This window comes from Chelonoidis abingdonii, chromosome 6 (genome assembly GCF_003597395.2).
Source record: "Chelonoidis abingdonii isolate Lonesome George chromosome 6, CheloAbing_2.0, whole genome shotgun sequence".
Taxonomy (NCBI): domain Eukaryota; kingdom Metazoa; phylum Chordata; order Testudines; family Testudinidae; genus Chelonoidis; species Chelonoidis abingdonii.
Window position 1 is genome coordinate 673,711 of NC_133774.1, and position 17,133 is coordinate 690,843.

The following is a 17,133-nucleotide window of genomic DNA, read 5'->3' on the forward strand; positions in this document are numbered from 1 at the left end:
TGGAGGGTCTGCTGGTCCCGTGGTTTCGGACTTCCCGTAAGCATGCCTGCGGGAGGTCCACCGAAGCCGCGGGACCAGCGGACCCTCCGCAGGCATGCCGCTGAAGGCAGCCTGCTTGCCGTGCTTGGGGTGGCAAAATCCCTAGAGCCGCCCTTGGTTAGGACAAATCTGTACCCAATTACTACATCAGCTCCCGTCCTTAGGAGATCTCGGGAAGCTCTGGGACCCTCTTCTCCCTGTTCACCAATGGACATCAACAGTGAGTGCCCCACTCTCCAGGGAACCAGGCCATCGGACTTACCTAGACGTGTGCAGTTCTTGTGAATGGCGACCAAGGACCAGCTAATGCTACATGTATCCCCTCTATATTAACTCTTGTTACTAGAAATAGCTGTGATTTCATCACTGAAATTCTACTTACTGAGACACCCTTTTTAATCACCATAAGGCCTATGTGGTAGAGAACCGGCTTTGCCTCAGGGGGTCCTGTGCTTCCAAGCAGTTAGGGTTTGCCTCAGAGGTTTGCTGTGACCCTCAATGTTGCTTTTCTCCCCAGGCAAGGGTTACAACTTACTGATCCCCCTTCATCATCGACTAGTCAATGGGTTTGGTGTAAGAGCCCTCCTTAGTCCTTGTCTTCCTTCTCAGGGAGCATTTGTGTAGGGGGCTGGTTGAGGGGAACCCAGGCCTATCCTCTTCTCCAGGTTCCAGCCCAAGGACCCAAACTGGCAACAGAACAGTTAGTTTTCCTGTACAACCAGAGCTATGGCCCTTCCCTGGGCTACGGCCCCAAATGGCCCTGTAAGAGGTCACTGACTCACCTCCGCGGCACCTCCTGCTGGTCATCCCCAAATTAGCTCGATTCCAGCACTCGGAGCACCTCCTGTTGGCCAGTGTCTCTCCTGCCTCAGGCCCCATGTCCCTCCCAGACCTGGTGCCCCCTACCTTGGGGTGCTACCCACACTCCGGCTCTCCCTTCCCTCCCTCTATGCCCACCTTGCCTCACTGGGTCCTGCCAGTAGTCACCAGACTGTGGTCTGAAATGGCCACTCATCAATGGTGAGGGGGGGATAGGACCAGCTGCCTCCTTAGGCCTTTACCAAGGCCTCAGCCTGGGGAGTTGCCAGGCTGGAGCTCCCCAGCACTGCTCTGCATCAGGTGCTGTCATAAGCATAATTCCTAATTCTGAACTTAGAGTCCAAAATGTGGGTGCCTGCATGAAACCTCCAAGCTTAATTACCAGCTTGGATCTGATAGCGCTGCCACCAGCCAAAAATTCCAGTGTTTGGCTCTCTCTGGTCTCCCCAAAACCTTTTCTAAGGGAGGACTCCACAAGACCGAATGCCCTGAGTCTTAACCACAAAGGGAAATTAACCCACGCTATGCCACTGTCTTCTCTTACTTCCTACCCAGGCTTCCATATTTCTTCCCCTCAACTGGGTTATCCCTGGAGATTACTGTACTTAAACTCCTTGAATTACAACAACAGAGAGGCAATTTATCTTCCCCCCTCCTTCTTTTTCCCCCTCCCAGTTCTTTCCCTGAGAGAGACCGTAATCCTGGCACAGGGGATTTCTATCCCTTGAGCCTCACTTAGAAGAATTCTAAGGGAGGACTCCACAAGACCGAATGCCCTGAGTCTTAACCACAAAGGGAAATTAACCCACGCTATGCCACTGTCTTCTCTTACTTCCTACCCAGGCTTCCATAATGAATAAACAGCCTTATTCAAAAAGAAATATAATTTAAACATCCCAGCAACTACACACATGTAAATACAAAAAAAACCAACAATAAAAGCCTATTGTTTTTCTACCTTTGTACTCACAACTTGGAAACTGAAGATTAGAAGCTTGAAGATAGAAAAATCCCCTCTCATAGCCGAGCGACAGACAAAAGACACAGACCCAAACATTCCCTCCCTGAGCTTTGAAAAATCCAGTTTCCTGATTGGTCCTCTGGTCAGGTGTTTGGTTACCCCTTTGCAGGTGAAATAGGCATTAACCCTTAGCTATCTGTTTATGACAGGTGCCCTGAGCTCCCAGGCAGCTAAGTCCTTCCTACTCCAAGGCTGGAGTGAGACTCCCAGTCTCCTGGCTCACAGCCCTTTTATCAGGGCCAGCCGTGCCCTGATTGAACTAGCCACACCTGGGGCCAGCTACGCAGCCAGCCTCTTTCAGCTGCTCTTAATCCTTTTTCTCTTTGGGTTGCAGCCACAACCCTCTCCATGGGCTGCTTTTAACCCTGCTCTCCTGGAGTGGGGCAGCCACCCCACTACAGGCTCCTCCTAGGTACCTGACCACACTTGTTCTCCTATGTCTTTTACTGTGCACCATCTTTCTCCCAGTCTTCCCCTAACCCACCCTCTTACTCCCAGCTCCTACCAGCCGGCCTTGCTGAAGGGGCTTCCTTTTAAACTAATCCCAGCCTGTTCGAAATGGGCTTCAGGGGATTTGATTAGCCTGTTTCCTTTGATTGCTTCTAATCAGTTCTTCATTGGTTCCAGGTGTCTTATGGAGTCTGCCTGACTTAATTGCTTCTAGCACCTTTGTGACTGTTGTGGGGCAGCCCCTGCCCTGGGCACTCAGGAAACAGACACCTATTCATCCAGCGTCCAGTGTGTTTTCCTTCGACCAGACCCCTGCACCCAACCGGTCTGGGTCTGTCACACCTGAGACTGAATTTGAAAAAATGACCTCAGCTGCTGCTGGGTGCACGTCCCAGATCCAATTTCATGCTAGCATTAGTGCTACTAGTTAGCTGTCACAACGGCTCCATAGTCAGATATTCTTGTAGCTGCACTAATTCCCAATTGTGTTATACAATGTGCCACCCCTGCTCTTCCTGTTTGTTCTTTTCTGGACCCACCTGTATACATTTGACAAAACCAACTCCACTTTTCATCACTATTTGGTACTCTTCATTTTCAATACCCGCTGTCTCTTTTTTACCCCTACGTTTATACAATAACTCTAAATCACCTTTGGACATGAGGGTTTCCATCCATAACTAATTTTTCCCTGGCTCAAAGTTTTGACTTCATTCAGCCTTTCCTTGTCTTTCCTGCATCCACACTTTCATGTGAACAGCATGTGGAGGTCGACCATCGTGTGCTATTGTCACCTACTGAATTCTCAACAAGCCGCACAAATGAGTGTGGTACTTTCTCACTGCAGTTCCCATTAACTTTCACCCAGAAAGTTAAGTCCAGTAGTTTCATTTGTAGTGTAGCTGGCGATTCACTAGACGCTCTCTGTGATGTGCATATGGGGGTTGTGATAAATGCACTGCTCGCAATTCGGAGTGTATTGATTCAAGTTCTGATTTTGATCCTGACCTAAAAGCTTGGCAGCCAGAGTCAATAGCTGGTCTGATTAAGGTTCTGCATAGTACCAGCAGGGTTTGCTAATCCACCCCTGTTAGTCTCAGCAAGACTTTTAAGCAGGTTAATCCTTCCTGTACACTTATGCTCCACATAAGATCTTTGCAAAGTAATTTAGTATCAAATATGACACCTAAGAATTTGAACCTTGTAAGTGTGTCTGTTTGTTCTCTGTCCAGGTACCATTAACATTCCTTTGTAACTTTCCTTTCTGTACAGATAAGTCCCTTGGTTTTAGCAACAGAGAACTTCAAACTCTGGCATTTCCCCAGCTGGAGGTCTCCAGTAGAGCTTTGCTGATTCTCTTTTCTGCCCCATAGTATTCCTGCTCTGAACCCACAGGGACCCGTCACCTGTGAACAGAGTGGTACCTACCCCAGCACTTACTTGTTTGGGGAAATCATTGATCAGGTTATTAAGTAAGGTTGGACTGATAACACTTCCCTGTGCTGCAGCATGTTTAATAGTATGTGTATTTGATGTCATTTTCCCAACTCTGTCCTTCATAGAATCATAGAATCTCAGGGTTGGAAGGGACCTCAGGAGGTATCTAGTCCAAACCCCTGCTCAGAGCAGGACCTACTACTCAGAAATTCTCTAATCCACTCAGACATTCTTCCCCATCTCCCTAGTGCACCCACTTTGTCCAATAAGCCTTCCCTCCATAGCATATCATACCCCTTTTCAAAAGCTAGAATAGCTGCTCTCATTAAACCCTCATGCCTCAGACTTTTCATATTTCAGTTTCGAATTTAACACTGTGATCAGTGGTGCAGCTGCCTCTACTAACACCACTTTGCACCTTGTCCATACCACTGTGGTTTTCCAGACACTCACAGTTCTCTCCAGCCTTTCACCCAGACAGGGCGCAAGGGCTTTTGGTCTAAAAGTTTGCCTGGTTTTCATATTGGAATTACTGCCTCATGTTTCCACCTACCAGTGTCGCTCCTTTTCTCATATGGCGTTAAATAATTCCCGGAGAACCCTCACACTGCTGGCAGAGAGATGTTTAAACATGTTAGATATGTGCAATATCTGCTGTTATAATTCCCAGGGCTAAGTAGGAAAAACTACTGTCTGCTGCATTAAATCTAGCTGGAGTTTAAAACCACTACATTGTTTTAATCAATCAACTTTTCTAAGCATGCACTGTTTTATCAGTGTCACTGATTGGAAGTCAGTGGCAGTGCTATGGGTACCCGCATGGCCTCACAGTATGCCAACATTTTTATGGCTGATCTAGAACAACGCTTCCTCAGCTCTCGTCCCCGAGAGTCCGCTACTCGACTTGTGCTACACTGATGACATCTTCATCACCTGGACCCACAGGAAGGAGGCCGTTGAGGAATTCCACCAGGATTTCAACAATTTCCACCCCACCATCAACCTCAGCCTGGACCAGTCCACACAAGAGATCCACTTCCTGGACACTACAGTGCTAATAAGTGATGATCACATAAACACCACCCTATATGAGGACCCTACTGGCCGCTATACTTACCTACATGCCTCTAGCTTTCATCCAGGACACATCACATGATCCGTTGTCTAAAGCCAAGCCCTAGGATACAACTGCATTTACTCCAATCCCTCAGACAGAGACAAACACCTACAAGATCTCAATCAAGCTTTCTTAAAACTACAGTACCACCTGGGGAAGTGAGGAAACAGATTGACAGAGCGAGATGAGTACCCAGAAGTCACCTACTGCAGGACAGGCCCAACAAGGAAAATAACAGAACAGCACTGGTCATCACATACAGCCCCCAGCTAAAACCTCTCCTGCACAACATCTATGATCTACAACCTATCCTGGAAAACAATCCCTCACTCTCACAGACCTTGGGAGAATGGCCAGTCCTCGCTTACAGACAGCCCCTGAACCTGAAGCAAATATTTGCCAGCAACTGCACACCATGCCACAGAAACACTAACCCAGGAACCAATCCCTGTAACAAACCCCATTGCCTACTCTGTCCCCACATCTACTCTAGTGACACCATCATGGGACCCAACCACACCATCAGGGGCTCATCCACCTGCACATCTAATAATGTGGTATGTGCCAGCAATGCCCCTCTGCCATGTAAAAGAATAAATGGACACAAATCAGACATCAGGAATGGTAACATACAAAAGCCAGTAGAGAACACTTCAATCTCCCTGGACATTCTATAGCAGATTTATAAGTAGCCATCCTTCAACAACAAAAACAGACTTCAAAGAGAAAGTGCTGAACTGCAATAAATTTGCAAACGTAACACCATCAATTTGGGCTTGAATAGGACTGGGAGTGGCTGGCTCACCGGTTCTCCACCTGTAAGGTAACTCCCTTCTCTTCATATGTCAATATATATTGATGTCTGTATCAATTTTCACTCCATGCATCTGGAGAAGTGGGGTTTTTACCCACGAAAGCTTGTGCCCAAATAAATCTGTTAGTCTGTAAGGTGCCACTGGACTTCTTATTGTTTTTGTGGATACAGACAAACACAGCTACTCCCTGATACTTGGTACCATTTTATCAGTTGTTTTACTTCCCCACAAGTTGTTATGACTATTTAGATCACCACATACAATATATGGTCTTTTAGGATCTTCCCTATTTCTTGTTGCACTGAACTTTCTAATTTCCCACATGGGTTATAGATATTATAAATCCTTAAAGAAAAATTACTTTTCTGCATTGGGATCTCAATCGCATTATGTTCTAGGCTTATTCTTCATTCTCTACTGCTATGTAGTTTAATCTTTCCCTTATGAAAGTACAAATGCCACCTCCTCCTCCTAGTTTTTGGTCTTGCCTAAAGGCAGTATACCCTGGAATTTTAAAAGAAAACTTTTCAACTAGCCATGTTTCCGGGATACACATGACATCTGGTTTAGATTTCAGTTCCTGGATATTTTCTTTTAGCTCTTGACTGTGCTATCAGACTGTGCTATCATTCCAACAAAAGACAAGACAGATTCTCATACTGGTCATATGTCACCATTAACTTCTTTCAAAATTGCACGGAGACGGTGCATTGAGAAGTGGCTAATATGCAAGGATTTTTCCAGAGCCTTAGCTGTAATTTTCATTTTTTCTGATTTTTCCCCAGTTTGTGATATACAATTTATCACAAACACAATTAACCTCTCTTTTTCATTACTAGTATATCACCGCCTATTCCTGCTGCAGTTTATCATGTTCTTTATTGAATGAGGCTGTGTATGCAGTTCCTCTTTCCTGTGCTGTCTCTTCCCTCTCCCCCTGGTGCTTTGAGAGTCTCTTTACAGCTTCCACATACCATATGTTATTAACAAATTTTGTCTTTTGTATCTTTTTTGTTTACCTTGCTGCAACACACCCTCTATACACTGGACTGGGATTACTGCTGCAGTTACTACATTGAACCTCTTTTCAGAGTGGTACCCGTGTTAGTCTGTGTCAGCAAAAACAACAAGGAGTCCTTGTGGAACCTTAGAGACTAAGATTTATTTGGGCATAAGCTTTTGTGGTCTAAAACCCACTTCATCAGCTGCATGGGGTGGAAAATACAGTAGCAGGTATATGTACGCAGTACATGAGAAGAGGGGAGTTGCCTTCCCAAGTGGGTGGGGCGGGGGGGTCAGTGCTAACGAGACAATTCCATTAAAGTGGGCTATTCTCAACAGTAGAATACCAAGGGAGGAAAAAAATCACTTTTGTAGTGGTAATGAGGGTAGTAAGATGAGGCCCTGAGACATAAACCCTTGGTCTCAGAGGCCCGGTGTGAGGCCTGAGGCTTGACCTGAAGTAATGGTCAAGATGTTGCTAACATAAAGGAAAGTTAAGTTGTGAGCCAGAGGCAGGCCCTGCTCGCAGAAGTTGGCAAGATGGAGGCTGCTAAAAGAACGTGTGCCAGGACGGCACCAGAACAGCCTGGTATGAACACATCCCACACAGATAACAAGGAACAGGCAGACCCAGCTGAAAGATAGGGTCCAAAGGACAATAGGATGGATAGACTTGTTTGTTCGAACCAACCGGTACCAGGAGCAAGACAGCACCCTGATGTGCAGAGGGGCTGCACCTCAATGCGTTCAGTGATGCGTAACTTGTTTGTACCTGTATAAGAATGTATCCCTGGGGTGATGTCTTTGTCCGGCCGAGGGGGCAGTGGAAAGTCCTGCCACTGATTGAGCCAGTCCATTGTCAGGGAGCACTTATGTGCCAGCAGAACTGTAGACATCTGATCTGGGGAGCTAGAGACTGTGTTTTGTTTGACAGTAAACCTGGCCAGGTGCCTTTGTACCTTATTAGAGGCTGTGGTCATTGGGCGGTTCGCTCGAGATCTGCTGCGCCAGTGACCTGCGCAGAGCCGGGGTAGTACACAGAGCGAACACACGCACGCAACCAACTGTTATCATCATTGAAAAGAGCAGCGCACCACACCGGTGACATCTGACGACAGCCCATTTCAAACAGCTGACAAGAAGGTGTGAGTAACAGTAGGGGGAAATTAGTTTTTGTAATAACCCATCCACTCCCAGTCTTTATTCAGGCCTCATTTGATGGTGTCCACTTTGCAAATTTGCATATTTTCACTGTTATTTCTTGTAACCCTTTGCCACTTCCTTCCTTTCACGTGGCAGCACTTAACTTATATCTATTGTTCATACATTTATTCTTACCTAATTCAGCTCAGCTCTGTGTTTAAGGGCAGGGTGTAGTTACCCAGTTACATTACTAAGCTGTGTTGTGCTTTTGCATCCTTAGGCAAACCAGCCTTATGGTATCTGAGCTGTCCAAGTGAGGGCTGGATACTGCAGAGCACACAGTGTGGGGAAAGACTGGGAGTGGGTCAGGTGCCCCTTTGCTGGTTGGGAGGGAGTGGGGCTTTTAAAGTGTGTATTAATGTTTCAGTTTCAATTAAAATTTCCAAAAAGTCACTAAATTGGCATGTTTCAGAGTAGCAGCCGTGTTACTCTGTATCCACAAAAAGAACAGGAGCACTTGTGGCACCTTAGAGACTAACAAATGTATTTGAGCATAACCTTTCGTGGGCCCTCTTCATTGGATGCATAGAATGAAACTTATAGTGAGGAGGTATATATACATACAGAGACCATGAAAAGGTGGGAGTTGCCCAACCAACTCTAAGAAGCTAATTAATTAAGATGCAATATTGTTGGCAGGAGGAAAAAAAACCTTTTGTAGTGATAATCAAGATAGCCCATTTAAGACAGTTTGACAAGAGGTGTGAGGATACTTAACATGGGGAAATAGATTCGATGTGTGTAATGGATCAGCCATTCCCAGTCTCTATTTAAGCCTAAATTGATTGTATCTAGTTTGCATATTAATTTAAGTTCAGCAGTTTCTAGTTGGAGTCTGTTTCTGAAGCTTTTCTGTTGCAAAATTGCCACCTTTAAATCTGTCACTGAATGGCCAGAGAGGATGAAGTGTTCTCCTACTGGTTTTTGAATGTTATGATTCCTGATGTCAGATTTGTGTCCATTTATTCTTTTGCATAGAGACTGTCCGGTTTTGCCAATGTACATGGCAGAGGGGCATTGCTGGCACCTGATGGCATATATCACATTGGTAGATGTGCAGGTGAATGAGCCCCTGATGGCGTGGCTGATGTGATTAGGTCCTATGATGGTGTCACTTGAATAGATATGTGGACAGAGCTAGCATCAGGCTTTGTTGCAAGATAGGTTCCTGGTTAGTGTTTTGTTGTATGTTTGCAGCTTGCTGGTGAGTATTTGCCTTCACGGTTGGGAGCTGTCTGTAAGTGGAGGATCTGTGCCTGTACCCAAGGTCTGTGTGAGTTGGGGGATTGTTTCATATAGCTGTGATTCGTTGGAACTGTTCTGGAGAGGTTTTAAGCTGGGGGTGCATTGAATAGTCAGTGGTGTTCTGTTATTTCCTTTTTGGTCTGTCTTGTATAGGGACTGCTGGGATTCCCGTTCTTCTCTGTCAATCTGTTCCTCACTTCCTCAATGGGTATTGTAGTTTTAAGAATGCTTGATAGAGATTTGTAGAGTGTTAATCTTCTGAGATCGGAGCAAATGCGGTGTATCCTAGGGCTTGCTAACAGACAACGGATCGTATGGTGTGTCCTGGATGGAAGCTGGAGGCATGTAGGTATTACAGCAGTCAGTTAGTGTCTGATAAAGGGGTGTTTTAGTGATTACAACTCCTTAAGTCACAGTAGTGTAAAGGGAAATGGCGCCTGTGTGGATTGGTCCAGGCTGACGTGATGTGGAGTCGGCAAATATGTGACATCGGTGGAATTCCTCAAAGGGCTTCTCCCATGGTCCCAGATAATGAAGATGTCATCAATGTAGCGCAAGTAGAGTAGGGGCGTTAGGGGACGAGAGCTGAGGAAGCATTGTTCTAAGTCAGCCATAAAAATTTTGCCATACTATGGGGCCATGCGGGTACCCATAGCAGTGCCACTGACTTGAAGGTATACGTTGTCCCCAAATATGAAATAGTTGTGGGTGAGGACAAAGTCGCAAAGTTCAGCCACTAGGTTATTTGAATGCTGATTGGGGTGTATTAGCCTGGGAAGGTGGAAGGGGAGTTGTGCTGGGACGGGCTGCACTGGGGAAGGGAGGATACCTGAACATGTAACCTGAGAACCCAGGAGGGGTGTTGGAGGCCAGGTGACATCTCTGCTCCAGAAACTGGACAAAGGACACAAAGGCTGGGGGTGGAGCCAAGAGGAGGCTGAGGGAGAGACTGGGGGGAGTTTCAGTTTGGAGCTGGCTGGGAAATGGAGGGGAGCCCTGACGAGGCTTGAGCTTCCCAACAGGGCGATCGCCTCCCTGGGGGCCCCAGATGGACCTAACTAAAGGGGGTCCTGTTGTCTGTACCGGCAAGACCTGTTTTGGACTGTGTTCCCGTCATCTAAATAAACCTTCTGTTTTACTGGCTGGCTGAGAGTCAAGGTGAATCGCAGGAAGCCGGAGCTGCAGGGCCTTGTCTCCCCTACACTCCCTGACAACTGCTGAGCTGGGCCTCCGGGTCACCAGGTCATCAGTCGCTGGGGTCTCCATTCTCCACGCCAGTGGTTGGGTCCCACGTTCCCTCGCCGGTCTTCTGTAACAGCAAACTCCCTTTCCCATCACCTCGTTAAACCAGTAACACCTGGGGAAACTGAGTCTCATCCCCTCTGCATGCAAACCCTACCCCCTGTAGGAAACAAGGAAACCTCCCCTCTTGTCACATCTCCTTTGCATGACAATCGATCAGGGCCAGCTGGCTAGTTAGTAACTTTTGGTTCTATCTGAAGCACCGGGTTGCTGGGATTCCCAGCACCATTCAGCAGCATTACTGGTCACGCTCTAAGCAGTCACTGCCCTGGAAGACGCAAGGCAACAATCTGGGCAGGTAACTAGCAAATCCCAAGCAGCCAAGCAGAGCTCACACAATTTGCAGCTGAGGCTTGAGGCTTTCAGGGTCTGGTTCTGCCGCTCGCTGTCCCAGACCTGGCAAGCCAACAGGCGCCGCTGAGTTCCCTGGTGAGCATGGGATTTACCTGCTGTGCCCAGCTGAGTGCTATCTGGTTCCAGCTCCCGCTGAAAGGAGCTAGGCTGGACACTCACCAATGGCACCACAGATGGGATGTGCACAAACCCTCCTCTTTTGGCAACGGGACTCGCTGATGGATGAGAGCGATGGGGGGTCAGGGCTTCTCGTGACATGCAGTGCTGGTGCAGCTGCACCCATGTGACTGGCTGTGCAGTTGTAGTGCACTAGGAGGTAGCTCAGGATGCAGGGAGGCAGTAGCTAGGGGCTGTGTGCAGAGAGGGGGTAGCTAGGGGCTGTGAGTGGACAGTGGGTAGCTAGGGGCTATGCACAGGCAGGGGGTAGCTTAGGATGCAGAGAGGCAGTCGCTAGGGGCTGTGTGCAGGCAGGGGGTAGGTTAGGGTGCAGGTAGGCGGTAGCTGGGGGCTATGCGCAGGCAGGGGGTAGCTCAGGATGCAGGGAGGGGGTAGCTAGGGGCTGTGTGCAGACAGCAGGTAGGTTAGGGTGAAGGGAGGAGGTAGTTAGGGGCTGTGTGTGGGCAGGGAATAGTTAGGGGCTGTTCACAGGTAGAGGGTAGCTCAGAATGGGGGAGGCAACCTAGTGACAGAGGATGTGGAAAGAGCTAATATACTCAATGCTTTTTTTGCCTCTGTCTTCATGAACAAGGTCAGCTCCCAGACTGCTGCACTGGGCAGCACAGTATGGGGAGGAGCTGACCAGCCCTCTGTGGAGAAAGAAGTGGTTCAGGACTATTTAGAAAAACTGGACGAGCACAAGTCCATGGGGCCGGATGCACTGCATCCAACAGTGTTAAAGGAGTTGGTGGATGTGATTGCAGAGCCATTGGCCATTATCTTTGAAAACTCATGGTGATCAGGGGAGGTCCCGGATGACTGGAAAAAGGCTACTGTAGTGCCCATCTTTAAAAAACGAAAGGAGGAGGATCTGGAAAACTACAGACCAGTCAGCCTCACCTCAGTCCCTGGAAAAATCACAGAGCAGGTCCTCAAGGAATCAGTTCTGAAGCACTTAGAGGAGAGGAAAGTGATCAGGAACAGTCAGCATGGATTCACCAAGGGCAAATCATGCCTGACTAACCTAATTGCCTTCTATGAGGAGATAACTGGGTCTGTGGATGAGGGGAAAGCAGTGGATGTGTTATTCCTTGACTTTAGCAAAGCTTTTGATACGGTCTCCCACAGTATTCTTGCCAGCAAGTTAAAGAAGTATGGGCTGGATGAATGGACTATAAGGTGGATAGAAAGCTGGCTAGATCATCAGGCTCAACGGGTAGTGATCAATGGCTCCATGTCTAGTTGGCAGCCAGTTTCAAGTGGAGTGCCCCAAGGTCGGTCCTGGGGCTGGTTTTGTTCAATATTTTCATTAATGATCTGGAGGATGGCGTGGACTGCGCTCTCAGCAAGTGTGCAGATGACACTAAACTGGGAGGAGTGGTAGATACGCTGGAGGTTAGGGCCAACGGGAGGGGGGTCACTGCGCTGCTGGGGACTTTCTCCCATCAGGAGAAGATCATCTTCACTAGCGCACTACAAGTGCACAGCCACATGGGTGCAGCTGCACCAGTGCCGTGTGTCACGAGAAGACCTGACTTCAGGTGCTACATAAGAGCCAGATCCTCCCCTGGAGCTTTGTGCAACAACTGAGAGCAGGGCCTGAGGGAAAACCTAGTATCAAGCTCAGGCGCTGCCCTAAAAGCATCTCTGACCCCCTGCCCTGGTGGAATTGGATGCCCTGCACAAAAGAGTCACTCTGTGCTGGGTTCGTCCAGAGTGTTACACCTCCAGTGGAGGGTTTCAAGGGAGAACCACACAGAACTGAGCCCTGTTTTTCCAATGGAAAATGTTCCAAGGTGGGCGGCGCCGGATGCCCAAGAAAAACAAAACCTCGGGCTGAGAGCGCTGGACAGGAACCTCCTGAGCGAAGGGCCATTTAGCAGAAAGGGCGTCTCCTCGGGACTGTACAGTGGCTGTTGCACTCTCTGCCCAGGCAATGGGCAGTGAGCAAAGGAGCGAACCAGGGGGATGAACCTGCCAAGGGGCATCCCAGGAAGAGAGGGACTCATGGGAGAGAATCCAGCACCTGGCAGGGAATCCAGAGAGGGGCAGGTGGGAATCACGGCTCAGCAACAAGAGCAATAAAAACACCAGAGACTCATTTGCCTCCCGCGCTAGAACTTTACTGGAAAAGGAACTTAACTGCAGCATCAGGGGTGCAGACAGCGACTCTGGGATGGGGGGTAACCGGAGAGCGAGGGGAGATGGAGACAGAGACGGCGCCTCTGCAGGCCAGCAAACAGCCCCGACACTGGGCGAGACGCTCTTGAGAGATTCCGGATGGGGGGGTGCAGGACCCCTGGGTCACAATGCTGCTGGGTCACCAGGCACAGTCGCTCCTCATGGATTTGCCCATGTTCTGCCCCTTGATCCGGGTGAAAACGTTTGTGCCGACCCTGCAGGGAAGCGCAGAGCTGAGGTTACTGGCCCAGCACGGGCCTGCGCTCAGGGCTGCCCCATACATGGATGGAGGGACTGGAAGGGGGTGCAGGGCACAAGATGCATTAATCTGAGACGGAGAGAAGCCCAAAGAGGCACCTCCTCCATGCTCCACCTCACAGGGTATCCAGCCGTCCAGGCCAGGGAGGCAGCGTGGATGTGAACACCCCGCACTGGCATGGCCTTAGAGCCACCCAGCAGCACCCAGGGGGGCAGGCACAGGCTCTGGGGGCTGCTTATCCAGCTATCCCCCACTGGGTGGGTCAGCAAGGCCACCCTTGGGCTCTTCCCTGGCACTGACTCGGCTCCCTGGGGATGCTCCCGCTCACAGGATGCCCACACCCCCAGTGGGCTGCTCACCCATTAGCGAGTTCTCGGAGAAGAGCTGTGGAAGGACATGGCCCTGGCCCTGGCCCTGGCCTGACCCGCCGGGGATCACACACAGCCCTGGGGTGTGACAGGGCCCAGGGAACTCACCAAACCTTCATCTCCCCATAGCAAGATACGTGGATTTCTAGATTGCTAGGCCAGAAGGGACCACTGTGATCTGTGTCTGACCTCTGCACGGCACAGGCCCTAGGACCAGTCCGCCCCCTGCACGGCACAGGGCCTGGGACCGGTCCGCCCCCTGCACGGCATAGGGCCTGGGACCGGTCCAACCCCCCCCTGCACAGCACAGAGCCTGGGACCAGTCTGACCCCTGCACGGCATGAGCCCTGGGACCGGTCCGACCCCTGCAAGGCATGGGGCCTAGAGCACATGGGGGGGGGGTTCCCCAAGGGTTTGTAATTTGGTGCTGAGACCCCTGCCCTGCCCCACTCATCCCACACGGGTTCCCTGTATCTCCAGCAACACGGCCTAAGATCTGGGTCACGATCCCAGCCCTTGGCACAGCAACAAGCAGAGACGGGGCCAGGCCCTGCAGTCCCAGCTCCGTAGGTGGCTCCTTTGCTCCTGGGCAGCCTGTGCCCAGTCACCCACCTGGTTGCTTTCCAGTCGGCGCCAGGGGATCCGACCTCCTGGCGCAGCAGCCACATGGTCTGCAGGGTCTCCTCTCCCTGGTCATCCACGAAGCACTGGCCCACGAAGACGCTCATGGAGTCTGGCGGAGACTCTGACAGGTGACAGAGTGACAGGGTCAGGGCTGCTTGATCTGAAACCACCCCCCCCCCACAGGACCCCCAGACAGAGTCTGCAGTCTGCAGTGTCTCCCCAAGGCTGGCTCCAGCCCCGGGGGAGGGTCAGTGCAGTGACCCATTCTTGAGGGAGTCGGGGGGGCGCAAGGAAGTTGCGGCGGGGACAGAGCACTGAGTGTGGAATGGGGAGAGGGAGAGAAGCAGCTGTCCAAAGGTGGAGCCGGAGGTTTCTGCAGCAGTAAGCGATTTCAGCCTTCCCCATTGGCAGCACTGCCCCTTCTGTCCCCGTGCCAGGTCAGCCCATGGCAGGAGTTAATCACCCAGCACAGCCCGGCCCCCGAGCGGCACGTCTGCAGAGACAGGCTCTGACTGTCACGCAACGGGACCCTGCAAAAGCATCCTTCTCCACGTCCGAATTCAGGCCCAAGAGACCCCACCAGCCCAGCAGGATGCCCCAGGGTCACCCTAACCCCTTCCCCAGACTCAGTCTGACCTTGGTAACCCCCAAACCGGGTGCCCTTCAAGCCGTCACGCTGAAGTGAAAAACAAGGTGAGTCGCTTTGCCCGCCTCAGTAATGGGCCTCCCTGCTGTTACCCTGTGACGTTATTGATAGAATCTGGGACCATACAGAACATGGTTGCAACCAAAGTCCTGTAGTGGCACCAAATCCTATGTAAAGGGGGTCAGATAAGGTGTCTAAGACCAGGTTATAGGTTGCTGGTTATGATTATGGTGTCTATATGTATGTGTCATTTTGTAGCTGAAGTTATGAATATTGGCTCTATACTGTCTGTATTTCAAATTTGTGCTATGTTACTGCAAAACATCCCAGACAAGTTTGATGTTAGCTCTGCCCAGCCTGCTTGATGGCCCATTAGGGACCATCAGCTATACAATTGACCCATTGAGAGAAGGCAGATACGCCTTGTGACTCAACAAAGTGTGCAGGGACTTGCCCATGTGACTCCAGACTCCATTTCACTGTAATTTTCCACGGTAAGAACAAAGAGGTGTTCTTACACCTAGAAAAGTCTATATAAGGCGAAGGCCTCATCTCCATCTTGTCTTCAATCCTGCTTCTTACCTCTGGAGGGACTTTGCTACAAACTGAAGCTCTGAACAAAGGACTGAATGACCCATCCCAGTGGGGGATGTTCTCCAGAGACTTGATTTAAACTTGCAGTTTACTCCATCACTGCTACAAGCCTGAACTAAGAACTTTGCCATTGCTGTATGGAATTGATTCCATTTAACCAATTCTAGCTCTCATCTCTACCTTTTTCCCTATATGAATAAACCTTTAGATTTTAGATTCTAAAGGATTGGCAACAGCGTGATTTGTGGGTAAGATCTGAGGTGTATATTGACCTGGGTCTGGGGCTTGATTCTTTGGGATCGAGAGAACCTTTTTCTTTTACTGGGGTGTTGGTTTTCATAACCATTCATCCCCAGGACGGGTGGCACTGGTGGGGATACTGGGAGACTGGAGTGTCTAAGGAAATTGCTTGTGTGACTTGTGGTTAGCCAGTGGCGTGAGACCGAAGTTATTTTTGTCTGGCTGGTTTGGTTTGCCTTAGAGGTGGAAAAACCCCAGCCTTGGGCTGTGACTGCCCTGTTTGAGCAATTGGTCCTGAATTGGCACTCTCAGTTGGGTCCCACCAGAACCGCATCGTCACATATCCCTCTGTGACCGCGCGGCTGGCCCAGCACAGGGCCCTGTGAGTCGTTTAGTTCTGCAGGAGAAATGGGTCTTGAAGCCAGGCATCTGGGATGCAAACATGGCAGGCGAGAGTGGTTTTGCTGGCAGCTCCAAGCCCTGCCCAGCCAGCCCTGGGCCCCACAGCTCTCCCCATAGGTGCCGAACCTGTGGGCGCTCCGGGGCTGCGGCGCTCCCAGCTCGCCCCAGGGCCAGGCGCCCAGTGACTGGGCTGCGCCTGTTGCTGCATCTCTGCTCTTCCTGACCCCCCCTTCCCAAAGGAACCTGCAGGGACACCACCAGCCCTGGGCCTGTGTGCGCCCGGCCTTGGGACACTGGCTGCTTCTTTCGGCCCCTGCTGATTCTAGGGGTGCTGGTTCTAGGGGTGCTGGCGGCTGGGCACTCCCTGACCCCCCAGGGTGTGCATCTTGGTTCAATGGCTCCCAGCCCCCCACTAGCATCCTGCCTGCCTCAAACCATCACACCATGGGGAGTCCGGTGGCTGGACCGTCACTTCAAACCCGTTTGACCCATGCCAGGCCAGCCAGGGCGGGTTGAGTTTCCATCACTGGACCCCTCCCATCCCCCTCCAGCCAGCAGGCGGGGGGTGACTGGGACACCCCTGGCCCTTCCCCCGGCTTGCAGGGCATTTCCAAATCCCAGTGCTGCTTCCTCCTCAACAGCTCCAGGGGCACAGAGGCCAACTTCTAGTGTTCCCTGGGGGGGTGCTTTACCCCCACTCCAGCCCTCCCCCACAGCCCTTCCCTCACCCCACCTCTTCCCACCTCCACTCCATCCCTCCCCCGCAGCACCACCCTTGTCTCACCTCTTCCCACCCCCACTTTGCCCCTCCCCCACAGCCTCACTCTTGTCTCATCTCTTCCCACCCCCACTCTGCCCC

At 50.5% G+C, this 17,133-nt stretch overlaps 1 protein-coding gene and 1 long non-coding RNA gene across 3 annotated transcripts in view; both read right to left on the minus strand.

The window, feature by feature from the left end:
- LOC142046957 (uncharacterized) overlaps nucleotides 1–17,133 on the minus strand; it is a 93,245-nt gene that overhangs the window by 19,120 nt on the left and 56,992 nt on the right. The window lies entirely within an intron of this gene.
- LOC116836955 (avidin-like) overlaps nucleotides 13,059–17,133 on the minus strand; it is a 33,042-nt gene continuing 28,967 nt past the window's right edge. The window contains exons 3-4 of one of the 2 annotated variants that reach the window (XM_075066796.1): nucleotides 14,381–14,501; nucleotides 13,059–13,356 (exon numbers count right to left, since the gene is read on the minus strand). In XM_075066796.1, coding sequence (XP_074922897.1) covers nucleotides 13,281–13,356; nucleotides 14,381–14,501 — 197 coding nt within the window. In that variant the 3' untranslated portion in view covers nucleotides 13,059–13,280. Of the gene's footprint in view, nucleotides 13,357–14,380; nucleotides 14,514–17,133 lie in introns of both variants that reach the window. The other variant, XM_032800989.2, reaches the window with a different exon arrangement.